This window comes from Agelaius tricolor, unplaced genomic scaffold, assembly GCF_023055355.1.
Source record: "Agelaius tricolor isolate 1412-34295 unplaced genomic scaffold, bAgeTri1.0.p SCAF_18, whole genome shotgun sequence".
In the NCBI taxonomy this organism is placed as follows: Eukaryota; Metazoa; Chordata; class Aves; order Passeriformes; family Icteridae; genus Agelaius; species Agelaius tricolor.
In genome coordinates, this window is record NW_027269278.1 from 15,120,949 (window position 1) to 15,144,164 (window position 23,216).

The 23,216-nt window shown below is 42.0% G+C and overlaps 1 protein-coding gene across 3 annotated transcripts in view; it reads right to left on the minus strand.

The window, feature by feature from the left end:
- Positions 1–17,503, minus strand: part of RNF145 (ring finger protein 145) — a 44,767-nt gene extending 27,264 nt beyond the window's left edge. The window contains exons 1-2 of one of the 3 annotated variants that reach the window (XM_071443459.1): positions 17,256–17,503; positions 8,009–8,222 (exon numbers count right to left, since the gene is read on the minus strand). In XM_071443459.1, the coding sequence (XP_071299560.1) occupies positions 8,009–8,192 (184 nt within the window). In that variant the 5' untranslated portion in view covers positions 8,193–8,222; positions 17,256–17,503. Of the gene's footprint in view, positions 1–8,008; positions 8,223–16,550; positions 16,884–16,964; positions 17,103–17,255 lie in introns of those variants that run through there. The other 2 variants (XM_071443461.1, XM_071443460.1) reach the window with 2 other exon arrangements.
- Positions 17,504–23,216: the final 5,713 nt, after the last annotated feature.

The window sequence follows — 23,216 nt, forward strand, 5'->3', positions numbered from 1 at the left end:
TGCTAGAGAAGAATAGATCCTGACCCTCACAGCCACACCAGTCATGTCACATTTAAAGTTTCATACATTTATTCAGCAACATCAGGCACAGTCTTTTTAGCTAATTTATATTTTGAGCTTTTGAAATATATTTAATAATGCAACTCTAGATTAAGCAGTCATAAGCAATGGCACAACCAGGTATTATGAAACAGCTGGGGAACACAGCATGTTCCAGTATTTGAAAAAGATATTTCAGAGTCAGTATTTATGAAGAAGTATTTCAAGGCTGCTCAGTATCTGCCATGTTCAATAAGTCACCTCTGTAAAATTCTACCAACAGTTTGGTCTTCAAAATCTTGCAAGATGCTCCTAGAAAAGATAACAGACCCACAGTATGGCAAGCAGAGAGATCAATTCAGATAAGACAGATTATAGGATCAATGACAGACAAAGCCTATTTGCTTACCTTTTTAAAATACCAGTATATCATTTATGTATTTAACATTAAAGATAATTTTTCAATCACCTTCATGAAGCAGATGTGACAAGTTGCACATTTGTCTCAGGATGTGCTTTTTAAAAAGCTGAAATAATTGGTAGTATCTTTTATTAAAAATCAAGTGTCATACAAGTCACTAATTCTGTACAATATCACTTTGACCAGAGGGCTGGAGCACCTCTCCTGTGAGGACAGGCTGGGAGAGCTGGGGCTGTTCAGCCTGGAAAAGAGAATCATTTTTATTTTGAGCGTTTTTAAAGGGGCCTGAAACACCGCACTCCATCAGTCTCCTTCTAGCAACTCTTTTATACAGAATAACTTCCTTCTTCTTACAGCACATCAGATGTTCTACACCATCAGTTTTCTTCACAAACACCTGCATTTGCTGGAATTCCTGTTCACCACTTTCCTTCTACCAAACACACAAATGACAAGAGCAGGAACTCCTCAGCAGTCTCCACGAGGAGATTTCACCACCTTGCACCACAGCACAGCCTCAGGAGCCAGCTGCAGGGCTCTCAAACCATCTGCAGCCATTCCTACATCTCACCTCTGCTACATTCATCCCTGGATTCCTTTGGGAGGGACAATTCTCCCTGAGGAACAGCCCACAACCTCCTATCATTCCAGCACGAGTCAAATCTCTCTAAACCTCTCCTTCTCACTCTAGCCTGTGACTCACCTTCAGGTGGAGAACTAAATGGAGTTTATTATGCAGTCTTTTATTCCTCTATTACTCTATAAATAGTTTTAGAATGCCTGTTTACTGTATCTGTATTTAAGCTCTGTCATTTTTACCTTATTCTATCACAAGAAAGTCTGCTCCTTGGCCATGTGATGATGTACCTGAGCAATGGCAGATCATTTCTGTAAAAGTAACACGTTTTAGAGGGCAGTAACAAAGATGTGATACAAAGATGCAAGGATTTCAGCTATCGCTGAAGTTCATTCTTCTCTACATGATCACAAATTTAATCAAAATACTTAGGAACTTTCAGGATATAATGAAGAAGTGCAAAAAAAAAAATAAAAGGCTAAATTAAAAGATGAAGCAAGTGCTGTCACAGTGCCTTCTAACCAGCAGGCTTCCACAGTGCACAGATGCTCAGATCTGTGCAGGGAAGCAGCACGAGACAGCCAAGGTTACTGCAGAAGCTTCAGCAATGAACTCCACTGCTCAGGAGTTTGGGCTGGAATGTAAATGTTCACTTTGAAGCAGCCATTTGGTTTAATTGTTAGACTTTGAAGAGGGGGAGAGCAACAGACATTTAAAGTACTTCCCATTCAATCTTATTTACAATTTCCTCTTGTGACTCGGTAAGAGGGAGATTTCAGCACACTTCATACTGCAATATTTGCATTTTTGCTGCAGAGGCTCTATTCCCAAAGTGGTACCAACCTCATTTTTATCAACAAAGCTTCTGCCAAAAAAAAAAAGCCAAATAATTCTTTACCAACCCATCCAATTGCAGATGAAAAGGAAGACAAGCTCAAATTCAGACATACTTTCAATAATATTCTATTTCCTTTGTTCTCATACAGACAAATGAATTAATTAGTGTACGATGTAAATAAGATTCCACTTAAAAAAAAAAAAAAAAGACCAGGAAATGAAATTTCTCAGAGTAGCTTTCTCATCTAAATCATTACATTCTGTTTTCATTTGCACCTCCTCTGCCAGAAGAAAACACGATGCTGAGAACATTTATCCCTTTGGAGAGAGTCCCTACACACAAGGACTTAGAGTCTGAGAAACAATCATCTCACTGGGTAACCTCTGAGCAGGGGTTAACAATAACTAACCCTCACTTCCACCCAAATGCAGCTTTTGAGCTCTGTGTCAGCAGTGAGCACTCCCTTCCTTTGATTTGGGCTGTGCTATTTTTGCTCTTGGGACTTGGTGCATTGTCCCTTTTGACTCACCATGCACATTTCTGTATAAAGCAAGCAGCAGGCTCAGGGAAGCCCCCCAATTCCTGCCCCAGTAAAGGAATGGTTCTAAAACACATTAAAAACAATAAACAAAAAAAGATAAAGAAAAGACAGAATGATCTTTCCTGAATAGTCAGAGTGCTGTAGTGCCACAACACCAAGAGAGATACTTGCACCTTTATGCCTCCAGCTGTAAGGAGCATTACAGCAGACACATTCTGCCAACCTTAAAAATACACAGAACCCCACTCAGCTCCTATTCAGGAGCACAAGGAAGCAGAGAACTTCTACTGCCTCTCATGCAAGATGGTACAGATTCAGGCTCCACTGAAGAAAATAAACTGTGAAAATCATCCCAAGCAGAAAAGCAAAGTTGAGCACTGCTAGACAAGAACACTGGTGCATTAACCAGTTCATGACCTCATTTACAACCTGTTAATTCAGCTCAGTGAAAACCTCTGGCTGTGCAGGGCTCATTGCTTAGTGAGCAGCAGCTCACAGGCTGCCTTGCAGCAATCTCTCTCCATTTATGCACCACCAAGGTGTTCCCAGCTTCTCTCACCAGAATTACCTCTTTGCCAACTCAGGTGTCTGAGGTTTATTGACTGCACACCATGGAGGCTTCTGGAACATGATCAAAGTCACAACTCATCCTCTTTATGAAGCACTTTAGTGCTCATTTGCATGATTACAGATCCCTTGTGTCCATTTCATATTATCACTCACAGTTTCCTGCACATTGAGTCTAAAAGTGAGAACTTTGCACATCAAAGAGTTCATAACATTTCTTAATAAGGCCACACCAACTCTTGGAGTGCCAGAAAGTAGGAGCACAATTGCTTGGATTCTACCAGGAAATTAATTTAGGGGGCCCTGTTTTTCCATTTTCCCACATCCTGTGAGGGTAAAGGGTCCATGATTTGCAAAGCAACTTGCTGGGAAGCAGCAAGTCATGAGCCATCCCAACAGGCAGCTCTCCTGCCTCAGAGGGATCAGTGCACTCTGAGTCACTGCACTTCAGCCTAATCCTTGACTGTCCTCATTTCAGTTTGTTCAGACAAATATCTGGCCACTACATGCAAGTGCCAACAGAACAGGACATACCTCTGAAAGCCTGCTTTTGAGATGGTAGAAGTACTACAGAAACAACTGGCACCTTTATTTTCAGTGTGTCTAATTCTCAGGTTAACCAACCACCAGACTGGTTACACTGCAATTTACACACACATTTCATAAACTGTCAATGTCTAAATCATACATCTCAAGGCAAGATTTTTAAAAGATATACTTTTATATATCTGTCCTCCAGAAAATGCCAGAAAAGTAGTTCAAAACTGAGAAAGCACACATTTAAACATACTTGCACATATGGAAATTGGCATTTACTCAGTCATTGCTCAGAACAACTATAAACAGAGATCAGAAATCCTGTTATCAACATCTGCACATCTCAGTGAAAATAATGCCAACAAAACAATTTATTCATTACTGGGGTACTGCCATCAACAGCTGTTTCTTCAATTTTTAAATGCATAACAGATTGGGTACTTTAAGTATAAATAATCCAAGAAATTGTGTTCTTTACAGAGATTTGAAGTATTGTCTGAACGAATAAAATGGACTTTTGATTCTAGTTCTGCCACATGATTCAGAGGCTCTTTATAAATCACTAAGACAAGCTGCAATGCTGTCATGAGGCTGGTATTCAGAATCAAAAATTTTAAGCACCTCCTTTCAAAAACGCTGCTAGTGGCTCCTTTTCAAAAAAAAAAAAAAATAGCAATGTGGGTTTCCAAAAAAGAGACATCAGCTTTATATAGAAAAGCTACCTGAAAGTATCCATATGCTGAGAAAGCTGCTTAGGAAAAACCTACAACATTTAGGGAGCAGTAGAGGAATCTTCAGTCCTGAGTCAGAAAATAAAAAAGGCTGTGCTGGATTTTGAGCATGGCACACTCTCTACCTCCTCCTGTGTCCTACCAACTGCAGCACACACTGCATTTTATCCAAGAGAATGAGAAGATGTAACAAGTGATTATTTTAAGAAATAAAGACCAAGTCCATGTCATCAAATTGCACTTGATTAAAAATAGCTACAGTTTAAAATTAAATAGTAACACTCAGAAAATAGTTCTACTAGCCATTTATCTAAGTGCTGCTGGCAGGAGAAAGACAGGAGACATGAAGCAGCAAAGCCAGAGATGCTGATTCTAAGCAGGACCTCATCTTTGTATGCATTAACTGTGTTCACACATTTAAGTCATGCATCCTCTCTTGCAATTTTAGGGAATTTGTTTCTGTAATGAAACAACTAATTTCTTCTTACACTGAAGCTTCACTTGGCACTTCTTACAGTGCTTCTACCAGAGTAGGGTATCTTTCCCCTTAAAAGGCAACACAAAAAAAGAAATCTAAATAAAAGATCTCTTTAAGCTCTTGTGCTTTATGTAGAAGAAGTAGACAGACCAAAGGGTGCAATCAGCACACAAGGGCAGGAAGTCCAGCAGGTTTCTCCTCCCTCAAGCCCCCCTCATAAAAGCAGCATTCATAACAAGCAGCTTGCACCTAGCAAGTGATGTGACCAAGAGAATAAAGTATTAACCATGCAGTTCAAGAAACTGTCATTACCAACAGGCTTGTGAAGATGACACATCTCCCACCTATTCCAGAGATTCAAGCACCTTTTTTTTCCCTGAGAATTTCTTTTTATTTTTTGTAATAACAAAGAATACAGTTTAAGATAGAAAACTGCTCTATTTTTACTCTTGAGTAAGAAAACCCTGTATTTTGTGCAATTCTGTGCCTCACCCATGACAGTGACTTAAATTCCAAGCCTGACTCTGATTATAGGTTAAGCTCATGACTCTTTCCATCTAGCTCAGAGTATTTACCACTTGGCTCAAACAGCATTGCTTTGCTCTTCTTCACAGGAGGAAATTACGTGGTTTCAACTTTTTTCCACCTTCTCCACCAAAAGAATACAAAAAGAAGTGTCTGTTTTCTCACAGTTGCTCTACAGTCCAGAAGAAAATGGAGAAGTCTGGCAGTAAGTGCTAATCTACCCTGCACAGAGGTTTCACCAATTCTAGCCAGAAATTTATCTCTGCTGTTTGCACTGCTCTGTGCATATTTAGTTAAATTTCATGCAGGTGAACTTGTGGTTGAGTGGTTATCAGGACCAAGTATTTTCCTTTGCTCAAGCAGATAAGGGCTGTTTCATGGAAAGATATGAAAAGGAAAAGTTGTTTAAAAGAACAAAGTACATTTTAGAAGCTTTTATTATACTCACAGTACTGCTAACTGGAATGGGAATCACACAAGAACACACATCATTTCACTTGTTACATTTAAATAGAAAAGACATTCCTGGTAACCCCCAGTTCTGAACAAATTTCCAATTCTGTCTCCTTAGTTCCAGGAAAAGGTTCACTATATAAAGATTGGTAGAGTTTATTAATTTTTAGGGCTCTCTAATCAAATTGTTCCTTGAGCATCTGCCTGAGATAGATGCACCCAATTTCCTCAGCTGCTGGAAGCACTTATATAGCACTATATATAGCACTACAAGATACTGGCTTGTAGAAGAAATTCAGTGATTGTTTGATATTGCAAAGCTGTCACTGCATTTGCTGATAGTGTTTCCTAACTGCAAATATGAACAGAGGATTTTTCTTTTTCCTAAATAAAGCAGATTAGTATGTTGAAACACATCCACGGTGAATTGTTGCTTAAATTATATGCTGGCAGTTAATTTCCTCAAATGTATCTTCAAAGAAGCTCAATTCTCCAAACTGGTGGAAAAGTACTTTGTTTTCCCTACAAATCCAATTTATATATTTTGATACATCATCTTAATTAATGTTATACTCTAAAGCAGTGCAACTAAATCTATATAAAATGTCATGGAACCATGTAAATTGATTTAGCCCAGCTTTACCCTGACTCAGCTTAAATCCCCAACAACCAAGGAAATGAAACACAGCAACTTTATGTGTAAAGTTTTGTCACTAAAAATTGTCTGAAAATCTTTTAAAACAAGCACCTTGTTTGACGATTTAGAAGCCCTTCTTGCTCAGCAACCACCAGTTGGAGAAATAGAAGTGCATACACTCAATGTCATAAAAGCAAGAAAGAACTGCTGAGTGATTGTTCACCAGGACAAAAGTACCCCTTGTACAAGGAGCAAAAAGTCAGATTTCACTGATTAAGTACAAAAATAGCAACCAGATGGGAAATTCTTTGGTAACAATACCCACCCCCTCTGTAGTGTTTTTTATTGGGGTATCTCAACATACTTTAACAAGGAAATGATCATTAAATGCCTGTTAAAAGGGGCTTTGTCATAGCTGGAAATTACCCACTGCCATCTTGAAAATCTACTGCAAAGCTTTTAATTCTGCATTAGAACCTGATCTGATAAAGTGATCCCTAAAAGCTTTGTGTGTGCACACAAATGCAGGAGAAAGCCAGCTGTAGGTACAGGCCAAACAGTCCTGTGTCACATTCACCAGCTGCAAACAGAGCTGTCCTCTCCCACAGGCAGAGGAAAAGGCAACTGTGACACCAAGGTTTTGTACTGCAAGTACATTGTCATCCCAGCACCAGGACAGGGGAGCCATAACAAAGAAAGCTGCACACACTTTTAGTACAGTAAATGATTTCCAGACAACAGGCGTTACAAAAAAAGGGAAGCCTCATGCCAACACTTACACAGTCAGGATTAAAGTCAGGACATGCTCCTTCAAAAGCCCACAGTTTCCTAACTGCTTAAGTAAAGTGTGTTTCCTTTAGCTGACTGCAGTGCATCTTTATCTTCCAAAACCATCTACAAGGAAGAAACTCTGCAGAGTGGTTAAATTATATGCTAGCCCCTTCTCTCCAAGCCAGGCAGTGCTCAGGCAGATGCTTGCCAGAGATCAACCTCAACTGCCCAAATCCAATCCCTAATTTACCCCATGTGCAGATGAATCACACTCTCACCTGGAGAGCAGGTCCCAGAACCCCAATCCTTTCATCTCCCAAAAACAGACATCTGGCATTCCAGAGCTAGACTTGCAGGCCAAGGTTCACACCTCAGCTGCCTGAGCTGAGGCAGTAATTTTGTCCATTTATCTGCAACACAAGGGCTGGTTACCTGCTCGAATCCACTCACAGCACAGAGATGGTTCAAAGGGTGTAAACTGAAGAGCCAAAATGGTGCAGCAGAGAAAACTAAATTTCTAGTGCTGTGGTCAGTCCAAACCAGGCCACCTTTTCTCTAGCCTCTTCTTTAATGTTTTTATACTTCTTGTCTGCACAGCATTTCAGTCAGACACCTGCCAAAGTCCCTGTGCTCTTCTTTCAGGACATCAATTGTGTTTCCAAACACCAGGTTTACTTGTAAAAGCTTAATAACAACAATCAGTAAAAACCCTGGGCAGGATTTCTTTGCTGCTAACATAAACTGTCCCTTAGGCAGAATGTAATGAATGCATTGTCATGTTATTCTCTGTAATCAATATATTAACATGCTGTTACTAAATTCTTAAAATTCTTGTAGCAAGTCAAAAGGTGTTTAGTAGAGTACTATTTTCTCTTGAATAGATCTATACTTACCCACATAATGCATATTAAGGGCCAAGTACTTGTACTGGAAGAGAGGGTTGTTGTGCAGGCTACTTCTTTGGATCTGCTGGAAGAATGAGCTGACATCCCATCTGTACAAGACATCCAACAGCATGATGCTGGGGACCCTTAGGGCCACGTTTAATACTGCCTCCAACTTCTCCTTTGCAGCCATTCTCTTCCCTTTCTGTGAATTGGCAGCAGACTGTAAATAGCACAAGAGAGAGAAGAGTAATCAGATCAATCCCACTGTACAAACAGCCATTAGGCTTTGTGATCCCATGAATGGGGCTTCCTGTGTGGCCACAAACGGCTGAATGAATCAACTGAGTTAAACTCAAATCCAGACAGGACAGCTTCTATTTTGGCTATATAAAGGTCAATTTGCTAGCAGTTTTTTTCCATGGTGACACTGTAAAATGGGGGGAGGGCAAGTTAATGACATGAAAATGGTCTAAGGGGGTGTGCACCGTTCTTATTTACACTCATTGAGCAGCTGAGATCTCAGTGAAATGCCCCAGTGTGGTAGGTGCTACATAAACATTTACATGAACAGCATCAGAATGCAGGACTCTATGCTTTAGAAACCAAACACCAACAAAATTCAGACACTACATCCATCTAGCTTAGCACTATTTCTGTGTCTCTCAAATTAAATAATCACCAATTAAGGCAGATCTGTAAATATTTTGGATTCACTTCCTCAATGCAAATTGCAATAAATAATTTTCAAATACCAAAAAGCTTTAAAAAAATCATTTGCAGCCTTCATTAACTTCTACAAATTTATCTACTTATATAATTTGAGGGCTGTGTGTTTTGAAGATTGGGACCAATAATGCAACTAATTCTATTCATTTCTATATAACTCACAACGAATCATACAAACAAATGACCATATCCTCACTCCTGAATGCTAGAAGGTAATTTAAATTTGGAGTTTGCCATCAGGTAAGATGGATGATGCACAACAAAAAACGGCATTTTTGTTTTTTAAACAGCTGGTCCACAACAGCATCTCAAAAGTCACCAACAAAATAATTTGAAAGAATAAAAGGATCAGTTTGACATCCTGTCAGCAAAGACTGACAGTTGTTCCTAAGTGAAATGTGCTGGTTTTACCATTCACCACCTGCCCATCCCTTGAACATGATTCACTGCAGGCTGCATTAGAGAAGTGCAGTTGAGGATGGGGATGATCCAGCAAGTTTTTATCCACAAGAAGCCACTCAAAGTAAAATCACCAGCAGCACAATCAGCCCCCCATGAGGTCAGACTTAAGAAAGGACTCCCAATACCAATTATTAGGGGGACAATTGGAAAGAACTGCAGCCTGAGCAAAGATATGGAAAACCTGCACTTGAACTACACTTTTAAATAAAGTTTTACAGGACTTTATTCATATTGTCCTTGTGTAAATTATAAAAGCTTTTGCAGCTGTGCAAGTTCTTTACCTCAAGCCAGCACGGAAGTCCAGCATGAAGTGAAACCATGCAAATATACATTAAGAAAAAAAACACAGCCCAAATAACTAAAAAAACCCAAGACCTCTCACTTACACACAAGCCTCATGTGAGGTTTTATTTGTGTTGCCATGGCCTAGATGCCACTGCAAACTGTTGATGTCACACCTCTCAAGCCATGATGACATAAAATTAACTCAGCTCAAGAAGTCGGGACAGATCAAAACTGAGATGTGGCTCAATAAACCACAGGTTGCAGGGCTGCTGCCTGCCATTCTCTAGCCCACAGTCTGATTTTTCAAGTTATGTAAATGCTGGCACTTTTTACAGAGCTCTTGCACCAGCTCTACAAACCCCAAGGGGAGCGCATCCTTCCCCTCATGCAGGAAGTGCCTTCCAACCACAGCGGGCACCCCACACAACACCAGCATTTCACACAGCTGCCCTACACACATTAAAAGGTCAGCCAGAAGATTACAAATATTTAGATTATTTACAAAACTACCACCCAAGCAGCTACTACAGAATCAGAGCATTCAAGATTTTGTGTGAATAAAAGACTGAGTTTAAAGTGATGGTATTGTACAAACAGAAGTTGGGAGTTACACAGGTTATATACACAGAGATACAAAAATTACAAGCTTAAATAATTCATATCAAAATATTTTAAATGTCCCAGAATTCTCAAAAATCTGTGGGTTTGTTAAGTTCATAAATTTAATCAAAACTCAGAACTTAGAAAAATGCCTCCCCATTTTTTACTAGGTTCCTTTTCCAAGTAGATCAGGATGAGGGGAGGGATGAGCAGGGACTGACAGGTTTTCATTCTGCCATAAAAATATCCACAAGTAAAGTGACAACAAGTGCCTGGTATCAAATTACATTCTCAAAACTGTCAAACCTTTTTCAGTCATCTACAACAACCAAACATGCATGACAAGAAGGTAACTTTCACTTGTGCTTTCACTTTCCTTAATTAATCCAAAAAGAGAATTACATGGACAACTTAATACTGAAAATTAACTTGAGGATCAGCACATCCAAATTAAGCTGAAAAATTCTGCCTCTTAAACTCATGCACACATACTTGAGACACAGCAAATGAAATAGGGCAGCATTTAAATTATCTAAAAGAATAATTACATTTCAAATGCTGCTAAAACTAAAGCAACACAAACTTTGAAAACCACATCATGCCGCAACGGAAGTGCTGAGGAGCAGCCACTGCAACTCCACAGCATCTTCTGTCCCTGAGTGACAAAAAAACCCCAATACTAAGAAGAAACCCTTTAAAATTAACTCCACTAGAAATGCGGATGTGTTAAATAAAGGCTCAGTTGTAATGGCTGCCAAGTTCCAACAGAACGAAATAGAGACAAGCAAAGTCCATTGCTCTAAGCTCATTATATTGTAAAGAGCTCTCACAATACATTATTTTGATTGGTGAAAAACAAACAAAAAAACAACCACAACATTAAACCTCTAAAACCTTTAGATAAATGATGATGACAGGAGTTGCTGGATGTTCAGACGTTAGGAAAAAAAAAATAGGTCACTTGTTGTGCAAAGCCAAAACATGGACTAGGGAGCCACTTGTTTGTGTTTCAAAATTTTTTCCCATGATTTCAAACATCTCCCTGTTCCAAATTAGAGTAAGAAAAGGAACAATCTCAGGAAGACTGCCATGGTTTAACTCCTGCTGGGAATTAATATCACACAGCCACTTGATCACCATCACCCCTCCCAGTGGGATGGAGAGGAGAAGTGAAAAAAAGGGCAAAAACCTTGGGTTGTAATAAGAACACTTTAATAAATAAAATTATGATAGAATAGTGATAATGATGGCAACTGTGGTGAATGGCAGATAATAACAAATAAAAAAATAAAAAATAAAAAAAAAAACCCAAGAGAAACCAGTGCCACAATGCAGTTGCTCACCACCCACTGACCAATGCCCATCCAGTCCCTGAGCAGCAGTCGGTGTCTCCCAGCCAATTCCCCCCTGTTCATACTCTGGGCATGAGGTTCTGTGCTGTGGAATATCCCTTTGCCCACTTCCCCCAGCTCCTTGTGCACCTGCTCACTGTCAGAGCACAGGAAACTGAAAAGTCCTTGATTTAGAGCAAGCACTGCTTGGCAGCAACTAAACCATTGGTGTGCCATCAACATTATTCTTGTACTAAATCCAAAACACAGCACTACACCAGCTACTAAAATTAACTCAATTCCAGCAAAATCCAAGACCAAGAACTTCAGATTTCAGATCTTAAGCTGTGCTATTTGGCCAAAACAACCATTTAAAAAATTCCCTTTATAACTGATTGTTCAAGGAACATGGAGTGTTCATTTTTGTTTAATAACAATTATATTTCAAAAATGCCTCCCTCCCCAGCACACCCATTTTGTCAATAGCATATTCCTGATTAGCCTTAAAGAAAACAGTAGAATTGGCCAAAATCAATTAAAAGAAAAAGGGAAAAACTCCTTCAAGTTCGTCCCAGCTCATTCCATCAGCAGAACAGACCATCTTGAGTGTGATCACACAGCACATACCCTCTCAAAGATAACACACATTTTTCCTTTCACAGAATTTTTTTTCTGAAGTTTTATCACAACAAAATTTTGCCATTACAGCTGAAGCTGTGAATTCTGCCACTTAAACCAGTGTAACTGTTGCTTCTGCATCAACATAAATATAAATCCATCACATCACTGGCAGAAAATATGCCCTGGTAAAGCAGCACAAGGGGCAGCAAACAGGTACAAAATTACATTAACAGAGAAAAGTTTGTACATTTAGGTACTTAATTAATCATCAAGGTACTTAATAGTTACAGAAAGAAACTGGAATACCTGCAAATGTAAGTTATTCCAAGCCTATTGCCACCAAAAATCACCACAGAAAGTAATTCCAGTCAAATCAGAACCTCAAAACCAGACTTGATCCTGCAACATTCAGCCTCACATCTGTGAACAAGATGCTCATTCTGCTACAGCATCACAATCTAAAATACTTGGCAAGATTGACTAAAATCCAAAAGAGAGAATTTCAACTTCTGTTTCTCACATCCATGAAACTCTAGTTACTCTGGATACATCCGTTAACAAGCGGATTCTGGTCTGTAGTTTAGTTAGATTATTTTTCAGTAATAGGTTCTGAAACTAAAAATATCACCAGGAAAACCTTTTGTTTTCCTTTGAGGTAAACTTGGCTAGACAGGCTTTGAAAAAGGAAAAAATATTTAAAAAATGAACCCAAACAAAATATAAAACATACAACTCCAGTCTGTAGCTGTAGAAAAGTTCAGTGTCACAGTCCAACAACTAAAATTAGACCCATCAGCTGGGTTCTACCCACTCAGTCCCTTCTTTACACCTGTCCTGGTCTGAGAAGCAAAAAGAATTTGAATTTCAGAAGAATCCCATTCTTCAAAGACTTAGATCCTTCTATCATCAGTTTGGGAGGGAGAGAACAAAGGGAAGCAAAGGGAAGGAACAGGACTAAAAGGTTTATCAAATATGCACTTAGAAAAGAATCTCCCTGTGTGATTCTGTAGAAAAACAAAAACAAACCTAGAACTCGGAGTAGGTGAGTCACCAATCCATCAAAAGGGCTCTCTCCTTCACAGACAGTGCCAAGGAAAGGAAAAGACTGCCTTGCTCCCATACAATTGAAACTGGCTGACAAGGACAGCAATCAGATTTCTGCTGAGAAGGACGGATCCAGCGAGATCCTGGGAGCAGGAACAAAGCCCTGGAACGCTGCGGACGTGCACAGCAACAGCGGCACCGGCACCCAGGCACTGCTCCCAGTAATGCTCACCCTAGATCACTGGAGGTGTTCAGGAATTTCAAATAATAACCAGAGAGTATTCAGCCTTCCATTTAAAGGTTTAGAGAGTCAGTCAGCAAACAGACAGCTTGATCTTGCTGTGTAAGCAGTTAACAAGAACAAACAACATTTTCTTTCTCCTTATTTTCTTTCTTATTTTTTCCCTTTTCTTGCCTTCTGCTCTAACGATATGGATTGCTATACAACTGCTGCAGTGGTGTGCCTGAAGAACTGGTATTTCTACCTAGGAAACACAGTAATTCCTACATTCCTACTCATCCAAGACTCATTCAGCTGTGAACTGTAGCACAGCTAAGGTTAACCATTCCAAACAAATACAGCACGTGTTCTGCAAAAGCAAATGTTACTGCAAAATAAATTAGGTCAAACTCTTCTCTGTTCACAGGGACTTCAGTGAACATGAATTCACATTTTTAAATTCATATTAAAAATGGACAAAAGCAACTACGGAAGGTTAATTGCAAAGAATAAAAAAATAATCTACATTTCCAACTTTCATTAATTTGAGCAAATTTTATATGAGGGGAAAGAAAACCAATCCAGGAAATGAAGATACATATCACACAGCTGTGAAGATAAAGTTTTCCTTAAGGATTTATTTCTCAACTATATTTATACACTATTAACAGTTTCAGCCCACTCTCAATTATACAGCAAGTGCATTATATTATTTACTGGTAGCCTGTAAAACATCCTGTGGCTTTTATTTTTCATAATGAGCAGGTAAGACAAAGGAACTGAACTCAGGGACTAACATGTGTTAACAAAGGTTAACAAATCCACCAGGTATGCAGCAAAATCCTTCCTTCTGTGCATTCCTATGGGATCCACACCCTGCCTGCACATGATCAGTTCAAATCCACTCACACTAAGAGGGGCTGCATGGCTTTGAGATCACAGCTTAGCTGGGCACCTGAAAGACAGCCAGCTAATTCATTAAAATTAAAATATAATTAATAATATCTTTAATTAAAATCTTCAGAAGAAAGTCTAGGTTGACTCAACAAACCAAACTGCTCCAAGGTCCTCTCTGGCTCCCTGGCCTCTCACCAGTTCAAGGTTTGGTTTATTAACCAGTTATTCAGCAGTTTTTTTGCCATCACAGCCCATGTTTGCAAGCCCACACCTACAAGCCTGCCTAACCACATTTGTATCAGCACATTCTGAGAAAATCTGGGCAGCAATCCCAAAGTGCCTCTGCAGAGGAGAGAATACCCAGAGGAGCTGCACACGGAGCATTAATGAGAGCCCGAGATGATGCAGTGACATCCCACCCCAGAGAGCTGGATCCCAGGAACACCAGCCACAGGCAAAGCTCACAAAAAACCCTGCAACCCAAATGTGTTACCAGGATGAAGCCACACGACGAGATGAAATCTATTTCATCCTCCACAGTTGCTCAGGCAGTTTTTAGCCATTTCAGACACAGCCTATGTTTAGAACCTGCAATGACAATAACTAGCTACCAGACTGGTAAGAAGTTAAAATAGAAAATAAGACTTTCAAGATTTCTCTAGGTCAGCACTGATAAAGTTTCCATTGCTGCTGCTGCCTTATCTGTTTTCGGAATCATGTAAATAAAGCTTCGAGGCCTGTGAAATAGGCAGCTCAGCTTCCTGCAGCACCAGACTCGCCTGACAGAAATATCAAACACACAGTGGAAATACCCAGAAAAGTTCCCTTTAAAACATGCTCGAACTCAAGATACGCAACCAAAGAATTCTTCCAGAAAAGCTCCTCAAGATGAAGTGGCCACTTCTGAGTGCTGCTCCCAAGAATGCTACTAATTACAGAGCAGCAGGGCCTCTGAAACGAGAGATGCTGGAAGGGCAGGGAAACAGGTACAGATGCCTGAATCACAATGAAGGACTGGACTTGAATACACACTTAAAAAGCAAAGTGATGGTGAACTGTCCACTCTAACCACAGCAAACACTGCCAGGTGTATTTGGAGCTAAAAATGGATTCGGAAGAGTAAATCACCACATGGGTTCCCGAGGAGGGGAAGAGGAGCCATCTGCACCGTTCGAAGAGGAGGAAACCGGCCCAAGTTTAGCAAACAGCTCGGAGAAGGTTGGTGCGAGCCCAACACCAAACACCAAGCAGGCTCACAGAGTTTTCCAGGACACACCCATCGCTCAGAGCTCACGGGCATGATGCTCCTTTCTGCCTCTGCAGCTGCGGAACTGGACCGAGATACCGATCTCTGCCCATCCTCTCTCCCAAAGGAAGGAATTCCCCAGCAATTCTTCCAACGAACTTGCTCAGTTCATGTCTCTGTCAGAATCAAGTGGCTCTAACATCAGTAGCTCCTCAAGGCTGATGTAAACAAAGCGAATCCTTGCTCTGGAGGAGCAGCATTTTATATTGCTCTGTAAGATTGCTGATGAACCTTCTGTGTAATGGTGGTCGCAAAGACAACCATTTCCCAATGCTAATGAGTTCAGCAATTAATTAAATACTTTAGTGATATTATGACTCGAAAACCAGAGCTGATTACCAGTTATTAAAGCTAACTAGAAACAAAAAAGATACAGTTTCGCACGCACAGGCCCCCACCTATCTAAGATAACCAACAAAAAAAAGCCAAGGTTACAGAAAAACTGAAGTCATGGGGTGCAATAGCTTAGAGCGCCCACCTAACCAAAGTACTTTTTTCCATTTTTAAATCTATCTTCATTAGCGCTACAAGAATGATCAAAAGAATTATTTCCTTCTTCTCCTCTCCAGTTTTATCTCTACAGACACATTACAAGCCCAGACGAACCCTAACTGAAATATATGTGAAAGTATCCAAGTCTGAAACACAAGTTAACAGAAACTCCTGTACTAAAAACTGTATAAGAAATGAATACCGCAACACCTACAGATTTCAAAAGAAAAGTATTCTGAATGAGATCACAAATGGCTAATATTTATGAGTCAAACATATTACACTAATCTCACTTTTCTTTGGTATATTTCGCCCATAGCTTCTAACATTCTCCTTCATTCGCTGATGCTTGCAGCATTACACACACAAAAAAATTTCACATTTTCTTCCACTTTATTCCCCCAATCGCATTATTTTATGCACCAGGTCCCACACACACACCCCCAAAAAGGCAGCACAACCAGAAGGTAAGAATCCCTCTAAGAGCTCCATCTGTCACAAGTATACTTGGTACACAAAACTACTCCCGAGCACAGAAGAAAAATGAAAATTCTCATCACAAACCTTATTTTATAAGGCTACAGAAGGTCTCATAAAACCGACTGACATAAGTAGGGAAGATGCAAAGAGCCCTGTTCTCCACGCCACGGGCAGGCTGCTCCTTACATAAGCATGACCATATGCTCCAGGGCCCGTCTCCAGGAGAGGTGCCCGGCTCCGCTCCGTGTCCCAGCCGGGCCGGGGGATGCTCAGCCGGCTGCGGGCACCGGCGGGCACGGCCCGACCCCAGCCAGGGCACAGCCCGACCCCAGGCAGGGCGGGCAGCTCCGCAGCGCTCCGGCCAAGCTCTGTCAGGGCTGCGGGAGCCCGCAGCTCATCCCCGGCTCCAGCACGGGGATGCGAACCGCGGCCCCCTTACCCTTACCCCACTCCCCGACAGGACACTTATTCCCCGCCCGGCGCAACTCCCGCGCTCACCGCCGGCGCCGCGGGCAGCCCCGCGCATCCTGCCCGGCCCCGCTGAACTCCAGTAACCCCGGCGGCTCCCGGCGCCGGCGGAGGAGGGGAGCGGGGAGGGGAAGGGGGGCGGAGGGCGGGGAGGAGCGGGAGGGGGGCTGCGCGCAGGGAAGGCCGGGGAGGGAGCCCCGGCACCGGCGCGGACGCGCGCGGGAGCGGCGGGGGCGCAGAGGGGCGCGGGAGTGGCGGGCGGGGGGCGCCGCGGGGGCGCGCGCGCGCGCGCGTGCCTGAGGCGGCGCGTGCGGGAATCACCTGAACCCGCGGGGTCGCCGCCGCCTCCTCCTCCTCCTCCTCTCGCTCCTGCTCCCCGGTGGCGCGGCGGTGGCTCCGCGCTTCTCACACCGACGGCGGCGGTTCGGTGCCCGGCGGCAGAGCGGCTCCTCGAGGCTCCATGGCCGCGCCGCGCCGCCTCAGGGCGCCGCCGACTCCCCGCGGCCCCGCGGACGGGCGGCCATGGCCCCGCTGCCTGCGCGCGCGCGCCGCCCCTCTCCGCGCATGCGCACGCCCCGCCCGCGGAGCGGCTCCTCCGCTCCCCCCGGGCAGGTTCGGAGCGGGGGCGGAGGGAGCAGAGCCGCGTTTTGGGGGAAAAGAGCGGGGATTTGGGATGAAGAGCGCTCCCCGCCCTGAACGGGTTCTGTCCATAACGCCGGGACCCTTTCGCCCGCCCACACCCCTGAAAGGCAGAGACTGGGGTTTAAATTCTGATGGGAGCGCAGGGGTTTGGGTCCTCTCGGGACGTGCGGACTCGCCAGGGCAGCTGCGAGTCTGGGAGATGACTCAGAAAAGTCGGTCAGCAAAATTTCAGGTGGTGTCTGAGCAGATGTGTAAAAGGCAGCCCTGCTATTTTAATAATACTCCTTACTGGCCTTGTGGAACACAAAGTGCTGTATTACTTTCAAATACTAAGGCTGACTCTGGTTTTTCCAGTGTTGTACTGCAGAGCCTCCAGTCACCTTCGCTGCGAGTCCGACCAGAAAAGCACCAGATTTGCTGTATTATCGCACTGTCATTTTTCAGCTGGAGACCCGACCCAGGGGCTGCTCCCTCACAGCCCAGCCCAGCACGCTATAGTTTCATACTTTTCAGCTCACAGATAGTCTCACCAATATTTACTCATCCTGTCAGGGTTGCATGGCCAAGCCCTAGAACACATTCTTAAATGCTACGGAAAAAATTATGACAGAAAAGGAGTAATGCTTTTTACCTTAGTGTTTAAAAAAAATACAAAGCCACATTGTCTGGAACATGAAAAAAAAAAACCACTTTGCTGTGGTGAGGAATGAGGGAATACACTGAACTGGAAAATCCTGTAGTTCACAAGGGTTGGGCTGGCCAACTTAATAACTGCTTTTTTCCTTCCATCTCTAATGAACTGGAGCATTCACAGACATAGGTATTAACAATACCTCATCACAGCGTCTTTAACTCTGTGAAGCAGAGATATTAAAATAAAGGTTTGGGTGTCTGTCTGCATTATGCTTTGCAAAATTACTTTGTCTAAGTACCTGAAGGTTTTCTAAACTCCAGGAGAGAAGGGTAGTTTGAACACATCCATCCTCAGATGGTGCATTTGGTATTCACCCTGAGCCAGTCTTCTCCTAACTCCAGTCACTCCAGAATGCAGCAGGCAGGAGATCAAATGGCACAACTGACAGGAGCCTCCCAAACCTCTGCAGCTACCAAGGCACAGCTCAGCACCATTTTTTACAAGCTTCAGATTTTAATACAATTTAAATAAAACCAGCAGGTTTTGTATTGCAAAATGTTTATCTTGAGTCTATCAGTTTTTGCAAGGCTTCCTAAATTAAATTTAGAAAGAACAAAGCTGCAGACCCAGCCAAACAAAGGACACCCACATGTGGTTATTACTCATAAGCACTCTGTGCTCTGGTCAGGCTTAGGAGGTTCACTGAGCTCCTCCTGCACAGAGCTTCTCTGACCTGCTCAGTGTCCCCAGTGATTGCACTCTGGTTTTACATATCTGTTTATTAATCCAATGTTTTACATATCTGTTTGTTAATCATGCCACTGTCACCTAATCCTTTTCTTGTACCTGGGGTAAACACTGCTCCAAACCCTGGATTTCTGCAGAGGACATGGGAAAAGCTTCACCAGTCTCCAGCCACCCCATTCTTCTGGCTCAGCCCACTCACAACTGCATCCTGTTCCACACTTGCCAGCACCCCACTTCTTATCACAGGGAATATAAACCAGCTGTCATATAAGGCATAAGAATTTCAGCTCCATTTCTAGGGGCTGCTTGTCTACTCATGCCATACATGGAAAAAAAAAATCATGAGTCACTTCTTGTCTATTCTTTGTGGGCTTGGTTCAGTGCTGACTGAGGTTGGGGTGATCTCTAAGTCCTACCTCTGCAGTGCTGCTTGGGAGAGAAGACAGCAAGCAGCAGAGAGAGGCAGCTGCAGAAAACAACAGGAATTTATAGGAGTTGGAGTGGAAATATCTATTATTATTTTAGCAGTAATTATATAATGAAAGTATTGTAGAGTTCCCGCTTCAGTTTGCAAGCAAACAATAGGAGATGAACCCCACATTTATTTCATTCTGTCCTCTCTCAGCATATTCTGGAAATGTGCTACTTCACAAGAGCAAAGGTTTTCTAATGAGCAGATCAGGTAGGTGGGCATTACTACTGTCTTGTCAGGCATGGCTTTTTAAAAACACCTCAACTTTCTGCCTCATTTCTCCAGAATTTTGAAAGCTTCTCCTGCATCTAACACTGGGTGGCTGAGAATTCTGAACTCAATGATTATTCATCTCTCATTATCAACAAAGGCCTTTGGATTCCAGAATTTCAGTGATCAGCAACTGAGGACTGAAGGGCACCGCTATGGTGACATCTCATTAAAACTTTGAAAAGACTTTCTCAGAGTTCAGAAAATGTGGAAGCTTAATTTGTCCATGCAGATGGACACATGCCAGCACCCCAAACTGCTTACAAAGAAAATCCCTCATAAGAATTCTCAAAGAGCAGCAAAATATGCTGATGTGGAAGGTCACTGCATGCATAAGGTGGACAATAACATAGGCAGTTTCATTTGAAGCTTTTTATAAACCATTGATTCAAAAAATATTCATACATACATATGCAAAAGCAAAGGAATGTCCTAATGAGTAGGTTATTGGACAAAAAGTAAACCAATGCAAAAATTAAGATTGCCTGTGAAAGCTAATTTGGTACCTCATGTATAATACTGGTGGCAGCCAGTCCCCAAAGCCTTTGTGCTCATTCCCTTCTTGCAATTTTATCCCATTCACTAAACAAAGGAACAAATATGTTTAATTAAAAGTTTCATTCCTGCAGAAACCCATGCCCAGAAAGAGAACTTGGGAGCATTACTGGGCAATGGCAACAGAGTCAGTGCATCTATCTCTGATTTAACTACTCTCACTCTAGAATCCCATCTCAAAAATTCCTGGTTTTCACTATCTGTGACCCTATTTCCTAAATTTCTTGCCATCACTTAGCTTCTCATCATCTCCTAATTTTTCCTCTCGTTGCTGCTGCTTTTCAGAGCAGAATTCAGCTGTTTTCTCAATTTCCTATTTGTTTTTACACTTTTCAGAAAGCCATTCCTGCAGTATCACTGATAATTAAATCTCTCCTTTGATTAAATGTATCTTTACCCCTCTCATAACGCTGGACAGTGCTGACTCCAAACACATCAACAGCTGCTGTGATTTTCAACATACCTAAAGGAAAGCCAGAGCAATCTCTGTGTTGGGAAGCTGGAGAGCTGTGTGGTGATGTAAGGAAAAGGATGAATCAGGTTTTGTCCAGTGAACAAAAGCATCACAGTTCTTTCCCAAGATCCCTTGCCAGTGGGGCATAATCTAGAATACAAAGAATCGAAGTAAATAAAATAAAAATCATTGGGCTGAATAGTGGCAGAAGAATAACAGTTTCATTCAGGAGGTGGAAAATCATATGGTACAAGGGAACAAGCCTCTGGTATTTATATCATCTTGCAGTGCCAGCATTCACTAAATAATCCTGAAAAACCTCCTGTAAGGAAACTACATAAATAATATTCTAACTTCCCCTTTACTGATAAAGCAGCTGAGACAGAGACTGTATAACTAATAACCTGAAAATGTGCTTCACTTCAAACTGGAGACATTTCCAAGTCTCCAAGTGAGCTGCCAGCTCCTGGAGCATCCCTGAACTCTGGGAATGTGGTACTCAGAGCTGTGCCCAGAGTGGCAGTGACTCAGAATCACAGGGAGCCCTCAAATGCTGCATTTCTGGGGCACAGGGATGGCAGTGCCCAGCACACCCCACTGCCTGCTCTGCTGCAGGCACTGTGAGCAGCAGGGCAGGAGGCTGCAAACACTTGGCTGGTATTGGACTTGCAGAGTTTGACATTCTCAGACATCACTGCCTTTACCACCTGCTGAGAACAAATTATAAACCAGAGAAAGGGCACTGGGAAAAAGCAATAAAGTGTCATAGGATATCATAAAAAGAGGCGTTAGGGGAAAAGCAAAAAGCATAAAACAGACTAAGAATAAAATACACTGGTACAAAATGTATTTTAAGGATTATTCTATTCTTAGTGGAGAATTTGGGCTCTGCTCTAGATTTTTTCCAAACATGGGTTCAGTTTAGAAGTGGGGTATAAAGGCTGGTGCATATGTGAGTTTTCTGAACCAAAAAGAAATTTGGAAAATAAAAGAAAACAAAACTTTTAAGATCTTGAAATCTGTGCTGTTGGCCCCTTCATAGGCTGCAGCACATTAACATCTGCACTGACTCACCCCCATTAAAGTCACTGAATAAACAAATATTTAGCACCTCTCAGCCCTGCAATGTCATCACCTTTTGCTTTCCAACACCTTCTTATCACAGAGATGTGATCTAATCTCTTAATTCTCAAAGCAACCTTTTGAGGTTTCCAGAGTTTTCAGCTTTGAATGACAATTTATTTCAAAGGACTCTTACCCAACATCTCCCAGAGCTGCTAGTGAGAATTTTGCTCTCTTATATGCAGCATGAACAGCAATTTAGGCGTGAGCTCCTGGGCTTCAGTACTTATGCAGAGGAGCATATTGCACAAAAGGATCAGAAATGCGTGATGTGAACAGGAGGCACGGGAAGGGAGCCAGCAGGCATCAATCTGACATGCAGCCACTTCTTTTATTTCACCCTGGAGCATCCCAGGATGTAGCAGTGCACATCAAGGTGAAAGGGAACGTGCATTTGCTTTCAAATTTTCCCACTGCTCTTCTTTCCTCCTTGCCCTGCTAATTTACCACAGTGCAAACCCAGAGAGCCCCACCATGAAACACCTTCCTCAGTATGAAGATTGTGCTGTTTGGACTTTGAATTTTAATTACACGGTTTTAGTCAAATTACCACTTTGCATTTAGTAACATTAGGATTGAGCACCACCATGTGTTTCACAGATAAATAAAATGATGTATTTATCTGCACCACGTGAATCTTGTCAGGATCAGAGCATCTTTTGAGGATCCCAAAACACCAGCATCAGACCAGAAATTAAATATGCATTCTTGTACTTTTTCATATACCTCCTCAAACAAAAAACAAAACCAAACCCAAAATCCTACTGCGTCCTTTTCAAGAGAGCTTCCTAAAGGCCAACCAGAAAAGAACAAAATATATTTTTAACAGAATTGCAAATACAGAGATGATCACACTGGATGTCATCTTTGCAGCCTGAATTTTAAGCAGGCCTGGAGGGTGCATATTTTCATGACAGGGTGTGACTTTAATTACCAATTTCAGTTTTGGAAGCTTTCCAGCACTATTGTAACATGCTGCCTCTGTGCAGAGGACAACTGTGTGTCATTCAAGCAAAAAGCAAGCCCTTGGTGACTGGGATACAAGCAGAGTGACTGGTTTTATGTGGATTTAGGTGCAGTCAGAAACTAAACTTGACAAGAACAGTCCTTACAATGGTTTCTCATTTGTACCACTCTTCTAGAAACAAAAGTGGTGTTTTTATACTAAAACTTCAATACAGAACAAACTGAAAGTACATATCCAGGCAGGAAATACAATAAATTAATGTCCCCTCAGGAAAGAGATCAGGCTTCTACACAGTTTTTGCTTATACTGCCCTTCTCTGCTGAGATTCCCTTAGAGCAGGAATGGCTCTTGCAAGTTGCAGCAAGAAACTTCTACTCCCTGTATTGCTGTTTACCTCTGCTCTTTTGTTCCCTTCCCTA